At 44.9% G+C, this 10,444-nt stretch overlaps 1 protein-coding gene across 1 annotated transcript; it reads right to left on the bottom strand.

Annotated features, from left to right (window-relative positions):
* Positions 1–2,048: 2,048 nt before the first annotated feature.
* Hebp2 (heme binding protein 2) lies at positions 2,049–8,465 on the bottom strand. Its single transcript, XM_006986095.4, has 4 exons — positions 8,053–8,465; positions 7,446–7,581; positions 6,529–6,709; positions 2,049–2,723 (listed from the first exon to the last, which is right to left on the bottom strand). Exons 1-4 carry the CDS (start codon positions 8,173–8,175, stop codon positions 2,525–2,527), a joined length of 639 nt encoding a protein of 212 aa, XP_006986157.1. The 5' UTR covers positions 8,176–8,465; the 3' UTR covers positions 2,049–2,524.
* Positions 8,466–10,444: the final 1,979 nt, after the last annotated feature.

Raw genomic sequence — 10,444 nt, 5'->3', positions numbered from 1 at the left:
TATAGTCCAAAGCTCCAAGGAAGCCTTTGGTCAACTCTTTGCAGGGCAACTAGATAAATGAGCAAGGTTGTAGGGTAGAATGCGCAAGCAAGCTGGGAACTGACCTATATAAGAGTCAAGGAAAAGTGGGATTTCTTGTGGGGGAATCAGGTTTCCAAAACCAGAGTCTGTTTTGGGTGCAGCAATTGGAGGCATTGAGTTTGCAGAAAAGACAGGGTCTCATTCATGGAGCAAAATTAGACCAACAGCAAAGAGGAAGACTGAGACTTAGAAAAGAAAGTCTAGGGCTGGAGAGATGGCTCAGAGGTTAAGTGCACTGGCTGCTCTTCCAGTGGACCTGGGTTCAATTCCCAACAACCACATGGTAGCTCACAACTATCTATGATAAGATCTGATACCCTCTTCTGGCATGTAGGCATAACACTGTATACATAATAAATAAATAAATCTTTTTAAAAAGGTCTAAACATGTCTCCCATAGATAGGAGGACACAAGGAAAAATGTTAACACAAAGGATGCTTCACAATCAGTGTTAGCCATGAAATGAACCAAGTTGCTGCTGTGAGAAACACTGTCTGGACCTACCAATTTGTGGTTGACATGGTTTTAGCTTATAAAAGAAGAGGAAACTGGAATACATTGAACTTGAATGGGGCAAAAATTGGTTTTTTTGGAACACTTTTCCATTTTAGCCATCAGAAATAGGTTCCTCTCATTTAAAATGGAAATTATGCATGTTTCATACAGAACTGCAGGTTAAATACTGGAAATATTTGCCTCCTAACAATCGACATTAGTAATGTGGACTTTTATCAGTAGCAGAGACTAAAGGCATCTCTCAGTGATCATACATATCCATGCTATAAAAGTAATTGCTTTTTGGCAAGCATAGATATATAAGAAATCAATAAATTCAACATGCAACTGAGGGAAATAATGCTGAGAATTAAAGCTTTTTATCTTCAGTAATTTAAAAAAAACAGAAATGTAGCTTGTTTAGTATCAAAAACAACCATTTCAAAGGTTTCTGTGCAGGAAAATTATTACCTCAGTTGGCCTGGTAAGAGAATGAAAGGAAAAACCAGGTCAACCTCTGCCCTTACAGTTTTATCTGGGGCAACTAGTTTCCCCTTCTATAAAATAATGATGCTCACATGTGGATTATTCTGAGGTTTGACTGTGAGGATTCAGGTGAGGCATTCAGAATAGATTACCTAGAAACTCGTAACTACGGGGGCAGATCACGGTCTAGAGCAGCGCTCTCAACCTATGGGTTGGGACCACTTTGACAAACCTCTATATCTAAAACTATTTACATTATGATTCATAAAAGTAGCAAAATTAGTTATGGAGTTGGGGGGGTCACCACAACATGGCAGCATTAGGAAGGTTGAGAACACTGTTCTACAAAGTTTAATTTCACAAAAGCACCTCATAACATTAAAGTTGGAGGAATCTCATGCATCATTTCACCCGATCCAAACTACTGGCTCCTCAGCCTCCTCTATGATTATTTCTCAACAAGTGACTATGTGGTTTCCGCTCACACAGTCAATGAGAAGTAGAACCGTGCCATTTGTGAGCAGTTTTAATTATCAGGACATTCCTGAGGTCTAACCTGCTTTATCCCCTGCTCTGAAAGCATCATCCCAGGAGCCCACATTAGCGAGAGGGTCCTTCCTATGACAGCTGCCCCGGAACCTGAACGTGACTTGATCATCCCAACAATAAGACCTGACAGCCCAAGGAGGCAAGGCTTTCCAGCCTCCTTGATTTTGCAGCAACCCACACTTTGAAGGAGTAAGAATTTCCATAAAAACCTCTAGAAAGACTACATGCAATACTTCAAAAATTCCAGTGAATATAAAAATTAGGTATTTGGATGTATTTCTTCAAAAGGCACACCTGTCAAGTGGCAGAGGAAGTCTCATCATTTCATCAATGTATTTTCTTTCTGCAAATTCTGTCAACACTTGAAGGTAAGAGCTTTCTTTATGCAGGGACCGGTAGCTGGACTGGGGCATGGATTCAACAGAAAAAAACATAATCGAGGCAGCAGTAAGACTATTTAATTTTACTTCTACACAGGACAAATCTTGAACATTTTTATTGTTATTATATGGAAGGTAGAGCATTCAAATGTCCTAAATCCAAGCAGAAGAAGGCAACTTGATGGTAATAGCCAGGATAAGAGGGAAATGGCATGGCTTTGCCCTGGATCCTCACAGAAACAGAGGTCATCTCACTTAGGACCCATTCATAGATATGTCTTGGTACCTGGACCTAAATAAAGCATCTCAAAAAGGCACACGGGAAATAAGCATGATTCGGGATGGTATTTAGGGTAAGACACCCCAGAACAGCAGTTCTCAACTTGTGAGTTGTGGCCCCTTTGGGGGGTCACATATCAGATATCCTGCACATCAGGTATTTACATTATGAAGACACTAGATACTTCACTTAAGGTGCTGTTGATGTCTGCATTCAACAGGAGTTCTGCCCCTGGCAGTGAGCTTCATTTTCTTACTCGTTTTCTTTGGAGGGCTCATTGGTCTGAATCAGCCACACTTCGTTATTTCTATCAAGTAATTGGAAAGGACTACTGTAGCCGGCAGTATAAAAGACCCTTTCGTTGAAAACTTTTCCTTCTTCCCTCAAAATGTTTGCTAATGTTAAAAGTTGTTCTTGATTCCTTTGGCCACTGCAGAATCCATCAAAAGACCTACGGAGGAGAAAGTGATTGCGCATGAGTGATTTTACTATGGATACCAATGCTAGTCTGAGATGAACAAGGGAGTCTGGGGCCCTAAAAGCTCGATGAAGTGACTTCCCGGCAGCCACTGACCTTCCTGCCCAGGCTCATGAAGTTCACTTAGGAGAGACCCAAGGAAACTCTCAAGTCCCATCCATTGACATACTGGAACTTACATCTTCTCGTGCAGACTAACGTGTGCAAAAGTCATCCTAGGGCCTTATTAAAATGAACATTGAGGGTGTGTAGCACAGGGCCCAAGTGCATTACTAGGAACTTCCCAGAAACAAGCTGATGTTGCAATCTAGAGAACCACGCAGAAACCCCCTCAGACACTCACCCCTCTTCCACACTCCAAGTCCCTCATCTCCCTCCCCACCCCTCTCTCTCCTTTCTCTCTTATATACAATGCAGACTGAAAGTCCCTATGCATCAGGGAGTCTTGCTATATTGCTCAGGCAACCCTTAGAGGCACTATATTATTGTAGTGGGATATTTGTAGACTGTGTGAAGATGTATTTTCTGTGATTGGTGTAATCAAAAGCTGAACGGCCAAGAGCTAGGCAGGAGGAATAGGTGGGGTTTCCGGGTACAGAAAGGAAGAGGAAGAGATAATCAAGGCTCAGCAGAGATGCCAGGAGACACACAAGACAGGAGGTACAGGATGACAGAAAGATAAAAAGCCTCATGGTAAATCGTAGATTAATAAAAACAGGTTAAGTTATAAGAGCTAGTTGGGCAAGCCTAAGCTAAGCTAAGGCTGAGTTTTCATCATATTATTAAAAGTCTCCATGTCCTTTGTGAGCTGGTGGCCCAAAGAGAAACTTGACCACATTCTGTAGCTGGTGTTAACCTCAAGCTCATGACCGTCGTAACCGAGCCACCCCAAAGCTAGTGTTATGGAAGTGTGCCACCAAGCTGGACTTCTGTGTGCTGTGTTTCTTTTGTTCTCTTGTTGCTGCTGCATACTCTGGGGTGGAGTCTTAGTTGCTCAGGCTGTGGCAGAACTCTCAGGTTTAAGTTAACTTCTGCCTCAGCCTCCTAAGTACCTGGGACTACAAGAGTGTGTCAACAGACCCGAGTCAGACACTCAATCAAATGCTTTCCCTTTGCCCTCTTCCGGGGCAAGGAGAACAGAGTGGGTTGTGGATGGATATAACATAATTTGGATGTCTACACATTCATAGTCCGATGAAAGAGAACAACTCTTGACAGCATCGTCTAAACCTCCTGAGAAGTATTTTAACAGAGACAGACAGGATCAAAGGGCTCTCGGAATACTAAGGATGGGACTCAGTTCAGGCTAGTAGGCGCCTCCTGAGTTGGTCTTAGAATGAAGGATGGTTTTCCCCCTGAACAGAGGGAGGGAGGGATGAGAAAAATGGAAATGCCAGCATACAAAGGGAAGAAGAAAATGAGGTCCAAAAGGATAGCTGAAGCCAGAAGCAAGAGCTTTGCATATTAACCTATGTCCCTTTGGGAGGATGCTACAGGATGCTGAGCAGAAAGGAATCTGATCAGATCTGGGTAAGAACTAGGCCAAGAGACAGATCAGAAGGATGGAGCTGCTACACAGATGGGAAAGGAAAGAACAAAAGTTTAGTAAAGTGCATAAATAAAAGTATTCCAAGATGAAGTCACAATAACACATTGACCTGCTGAAGTATAGGACACGCAAGTACAATGTTTTTCACTTAGAAGGTTAAAAATGAACAAAAAGTATTTTTAATATGCTTCATTGGTATAAGTTTTCTTACTAATGTACCAATGCAAAAACAAAAACCAATCAACCAACCAAAAAAAAAAACAAAAAACAAAAACAAACAAACAAACAAAAAAGCCATCTGGCAGCCTCAGATGAAAGAGGATCCTTCAAAGAAGAGCAAAGACCTTGTCTATCTATTCAACAATGTCTCCCCATACCTAGAGGCATGCCAGCAGAGGGCAATAGCGAGGGCTGGGCCACCACAGACAGTCTCCAGTCCAGCTATCTCTAATGGAACTGTGAGAGGGGGCACACCATATTAAAGGGTGACTGGGATGTAATTGTAGCCTGGTGGAATGAATCTACAAGGAGGTGACTCTAAATCAGTGGTTCTCAACCTTCCTAATGATATGGCCCTTGAATACAGTTCCTCATGTTGTAGTGACCCCCAAACCATAAAGTTATTTTGCCACTACTTCATAGCTGTCATTTTGCTACTGTTATGAATTGTAATGTAAATACCTGACATGCAACCCCAAAGGGGTTGCAACCCACAGGTTGAGAACCACCGCTCTAAACCATGACAACTTTGCTGGGCTTGGGGGTACCCAAAGTCAAGGGAAACAGCTGTGTGGGGGCATCAAGAGCCTAATTCCTGTCCTGTAAAGCTTTAGAGGTCCAACCCCCAGTCCAATGGACCTGAGGGGCGGTGGGGGCAGAGCCTTGAGTCAAAAAGATTAAAGTCTTGAGATCTGAGTCTTGTTTGAGGCCCATTACTTTTTCTTCCCTATTTTCTCATTTGGAATGAGGATGTCTTTCCCATGCATGCTGTTGTACTTTGGAAGCCTATAGCTTGTTTGACTTTACAGGCCCACAGCTGGTGAGAATTTGCTTCAGGATGAATCATGCCTTGAGTCTCAGCCAGATTTTATTTGGATGATATTTAAATGAGTTTTTTGAGTCAGTGCTGAAAAGAGCTAAGATTCTGGTGTTGTGGAATATTTGTTTACATTGTGTGAAGATGTGTCACTGTGATTGGCTTAATAAAGAGCTGAACGGCCAATAGCTAGGCAGGAGACAATAGGCAGGACTTCTGGGGAGAGAGAGAGACTTGGGATGAATCTAGACCCACAGGAGAGATGTCAGCAAGACACTGAAGAAGTTGGACATTCGGTACAGAGGAGAGGTGACCGAGCCATGTGGCAGAACATAGTTTAGTAGAAATAAGTTAAGTTATAAGAGCTAGTTGGGAAAGAGCCAAGCTAAGGCTAAGATTTCATAAGTAATAGTAAGTCTCCATGTTGTTATTTGTGAGCTGGTGGCCCAAAGGAAAATCTGACTGTATTCTGGGGCTAATACAATGGAACTGAATGTATTTTGTATGAGAAAGACATAAAGTTCATGTGCTTAGGGACAGAATGCTGTGGACTGAATGCCTGTATCTCTCAAAAATTTATATTGAATTCCTAATGTGATGGTTTTAAGAGCCTCTGAAGGGTGATTAGTTCATGGGGGTTGAGCCCCCATGAAAGGGATTATCACCCTTACAAAGAGGATCAATGGTGCTCATCGGAACCAGAAAATGGTCTGTCCCTAGCCAGTCACTAAAACTCTCAGTGCCTTGAACTTGAACCCAACTTTTAGAAAGAACTCCAAAACAAAAACAAAAACAAAACCCCAAATTTCTGTTTCTTATAAGCTACGGAGTCTATAGTATTTGTTGTGGTAGCCCGAACAGACTAAGATGACATCGTAGACTGTTTTTTGAAGGTATTATTATTCAGGTCTCCCTAGATTAGAGGAAAGGGTGGCCCTATGCTCTGGGTGATATAATTTGTGCTATGTTTTATATGTGGAAAGTATATAATAGACTTCCCAGTAAATAGACTATATCTTGAAATAGCCCTCGGTGACATTTTAAAACTGAGCCAGTGGGAAAACACCATGGCTGCATTAGACTGTACTTTCGGAAGGGTGAGAAGCCTGCTTGCTGTAGGAGCAGGTGTAGGAGCTGAATGGTGAATGCACACAGGTAGCAGTCAGCAGGGCTGTGAATTACCTACCACTTACCGCACAAACACGGTCATTCCAGCTCTGTCTTCAATGAAGACATCCGACTCTGCAGGCCGGGGTGGATCGGATTGCTGCTCAGAGGGGACACGCAGGGAGATGGTAATGGTAGACTCACTGAAAGGGCCGGAGCCGGCCTCCACACAGCTTGTCACGGGAGCGGTCAGCTTCAATTTCATCTCTGCACCGCGGAAAATGAAAGCACCTTTCGTGTGTGCGTGACTCATGGGAGTCTTTCCATCCATTTTTTATGTGACTTTCTTGATTTACTTTACAGCACCCCCATAACTAGGTACCCTCGAGATAATGTCTCATCTTTCAAAGAGGGGTGGGGGGTGGAAATGACGATTATTCATAATCTACATTTTCTGTAGTGTTGTATTCTGGGGTTGATGAATTCTATTTTTTAAAGGAGAAATTATAGAAAACATGGGACAATTAATCATCTTTGCTTTACAACTCAGAAAATGAGGTCCTATAGGCTAAGAGACCTGAAAGTTTTACACACACACACACACACACACACACACACACACACACACACACACACGGGGTCGGGGGCGGGGAGAAAGAGAGAGAGTGTTAATGACTTGCGGCTCATTCTCTTACACATTTTCTTGTTCTGGGGTATCACTAATTATCATTCACAAGTTATTAGAGACATTTGCCACAGGTAAGGACTTCTCCCTAGTTACAGAGCCTTATTTCATACAACAAAATTGGGGACGAATAGAATTGAAAAGTGGAACCCAGCCGCAGCACCTTCCTCTCTAGCTACCACTAAGGTTCCTGAGGCCAATCATGTATAAAAAAACAGTAGGCTTTCAATGGTCTGGTTATTCATTCTATGACAAACGAGATTTCTTCAGTAAGTTTAAACTCAATAGCCTCAGGATCTCAGAGGCTACTTTTTTTACCTTTCTCGTTTTTGCCTTCAATGTAGCCATTCAGTTTTGTGAAGCCAGTCTGGATGGCTGAATCCCAGTCCATAGACTCCACACAAGTGCTGACCCACTTGGCTGGTCCGTAGTGTCGGATCTCATAACTTCCAGGCTGAAATGGAACACAGCAAATTTCCAGAAACAACTCCCAGACATCGGGAGGTGAGAGTCAGCAATATGGGTAACCTTAATCCCTGGTCTACCAGGAGACTGCGGGCCATGAGACTGCTGGGGCCGTAAGGTATAGCCTGAGCTTCCGGTCTTTAAGACAAGAAGAGACTCTCCGGAGATCCCCCTATGGGACGGAGGAGCTGATACTGCCCTAGGGGCAGGTTAAAAGAAACAAGCATCTCTTACATAGAACTGATGGGCATCCATTGCAGCTCCCTACTTCCCCCACCCTAGACAGGAAGTTGAGCATGACTCTCACCTGGGGTGGGGGAGGGGGTCAGGTAAACAACGCATCTCCTGCCTGGTTTAAGCAGGGTCTAAAACAGTACTTTTTACTTAACTCTATGGGACTCTTCGATCTCATAATAAAGTAGCCCAGAAGCAACCCTTGCGGGCCCTAAAAGACACCTACCTGGGGGTCTGTGTCCTCCGGAGCCTTCCAGCTCGGCATCTCCACGACGGGCTCCACTGCGTCCACGGCCGGCTCCACTGCGTCCTCGGCCGCCTCGAGGTCTGGCTCTGGCTCCTCGGCCATGGTCAGGGACAGTTCCCAAGGGGCGCACGCCTGGGTCGTCTGTCCTGTCTATGTGCACTAAGCACCTTGTTCTGAGTCCCCGCCCCACGGATGCACCGCCTTGCCGCCCTTACTGGGGGGGTCAGTAGGACACTCCCGGGTCTGAGCCGCGAGGGGGCGTTGTGATCCCGAGGAGAGCTGGCCGCACCCCTCTGCAGGGACAGGGAGATGGGCCAGGATCCGCCAGTTGGCCTGTGGCCACCCGGTTTCCCTGCAGAGTCTCTGCCGCCCAGATCTTCGTTTTGCAGAGCCTGGCTGTAGGTAGAAGTGGGCGGGGCCTGAGCCGGGGCACACTCAGTTTCTGTGGAACCGGTCCGGGCGCCTCTCCCTAGACTTGCGGATACTGCCAGCTCTTCTGCAACACCAGTCTCTTCCCCGACACAGCAGGGGACCACCTGCCCCTCGGGGGCCACTTGACGGCCAGGGCTCAGAGATTACCAGGAGCTAGTGCTTGCTATTGACTCTGACCCATGCAGTGGGTTAGACCCTGGAGTCCAAACTGGGATCAGCAGTCCCATTTATACCTGTAAGGCAGCCAGGGTCCCCCAACAGTTTTCAAGGCTGCTCAAAGTGGAAAGTCAGTGGAGGCCCAGAGTCTTTGGGAGGAGTCTCTGGCGATCTGCTTCCTTGACCTTTTCCACAAATGATCTGAGGCACTTAGTCATGTCATCAGCACTTGGGGGCGGGCGAGAACACACAGCAGTGCTTTTTAGATATTTTCCTTAGGTTTCTTTTTTTTTTCTCCAAAAGATGTATTGAAATAAATTCATATCTAATGCATCCTTTTATTTTCTTTAAAATTTTTATACCTGTATGTAATTATATCTTGATCATATCCACTCCTCCCTCTCCCCTTCAGCTCCCTTAAAGATTCCCCCCCATCACATCTCCCTCCCAACTTCAAATCGTTTTATTATTTATTTAGCCCACTGAATTCAATTAGTGCAATTTGCATGCGCCCGGACGGAAGTCATCCTTTGAGGCACTGGGAACCTACCAATGCCCTAAAGAGTAGCAAATCTCCACGTCCCTGCAGCCACTAACAGACACTGCTCTTGGGGTAGGGCCTCAGAGGTCCCCCTCACTCATGCATCACGTGTATGTGTATTAGTTTGCCCCTACTATTCAATGAACCAGACATGGTCATGCACCCCTGCAATCCAGGCACTATGGTTTGGAAGCTCAGAAATTGGAAGTGATCCTTGACTACACACCAAGTTTGAAACCACTACCCCCAAAACCCCCCACCCCACCCTCGGCTTTGTGAGAATGCCTCAAAAACAGGAAATCAATAATAATAATAAAGTATACTGCTTAATGGCTTTTTAGTCTATTTATGGAGTTATGTAACCATTACAATGCTAAGACATTTTTTCAATCAATACCCCACCTCAGCCTTTAGTCTTTACTCAGCCTTTTTGCCACTTAGTTGTTTGTTTGTTTTGTCAATTTGGTATAAATTAGAGTCATATGGGAAGAGGGAACTTCAACTGTGAAAATGTCGCCATCAAAGTGGCTGGTAGGCAAGTCTGTGGGGCATTTTCTCTGATTAATGATGAGTGTGGGAGGGCCCAGCCCAACCATGGGTGGTGCCACCCCTGGGCAAGTAGTTCTGGGAAATATAAAGAAGGTAACTGGGGCTGGGAGTGGTGGCATCCATGGCCTTAATCCCAACACTCCCCTGGGGAAACGCAGGAAGATCTCTGTGAGTTCGAGGCCTATCTGGTCTACGAAGTGAGCTCCAGCACAGCCAGGGCTGTGTCAAAGAAAAGAAAAAAAAAAAAAAAAAAAAAAAAAAAAACCAAGAAAAGGAAGGAAAAGTAGCTGGAGGTGAGCGAGCCTGGGAACAAGCTGTGTTCTTCCATGGTCTCTGATTCAGTTACTGCCCCAGGTTGTGGATTCCCCTCAGTGATGGACTGTGGTATGGAAATGTAAGCCAAATAAACCTTTCCTTCCCAAGCCACCCTTGGGTAGTGTTTAATTATGCAACAGAAGGCAAGCCAGGACACTGACCCCTAATTCCCAGAGCCATCCTCTAGGAAGCTGCTAACTTCACTGATCTTTGTTTGGATGGTTTGGTTGGAGCCCCAACACTCTACAAAACAAAACAGGGGGCCTGTCCACTCTGCAGCTCCCGTCCTGGTGGGTGACTCTGTGTTTGTGTCATTTCTGGAAAATGTCTAGGAACTGGGGTGCTGTAAGAGTCTCCCCAAGTCACTGAGTCCACACC

The sequence above is a fragment of the Peromyscus maniculatus genome, chromosome 16, assembly GCF_049852395.1.
Source record: "Peromyscus maniculatus bairdii isolate BWxNUB_F1_BW_parent chromosome 16, HU_Pman_BW_mat_3.1, whole genome shotgun sequence".
Taxonomy (NCBI): Eukaryota; Metazoa; Chordata; class Mammalia; order Rodentia; family Cricetidae; genus Peromyscus; species Peromyscus maniculatus.
The sequence above is the reverse complement of the archived record's forward strand: the minus strand, read 5'-3'. Positions and strand labels throughout refer to the sequence as shown.

What these genes read in the sequence shown, in the direction of transcription:
- Hebp2 (XM_006986095.4), bottom strand. Translation starts at nt 8,175, where the DNA reads ATGGCCGAGGAGCCAGAGCCAGACCTCGAGGCGGCCGAGGACGCAGTG. An exon ending in CGGAGGACACAGACCCCCAG is followed by an intron (nt 7,582 to 8,052) that starts GTAGGTGTCTTT and finishes GTTCCATTTCAG; the next exon opens with CCTGGAAGTTATGAGATCCG. An exon ending in GGAATGACCGTGTTTGTGCG is followed by an intron (nt 2,724 to 6,528) that starts GTAAGTGGTAGG and finishes TCTCCTCCGTAG; the next exon opens with GTCTTTTGATGGATTCTGCA.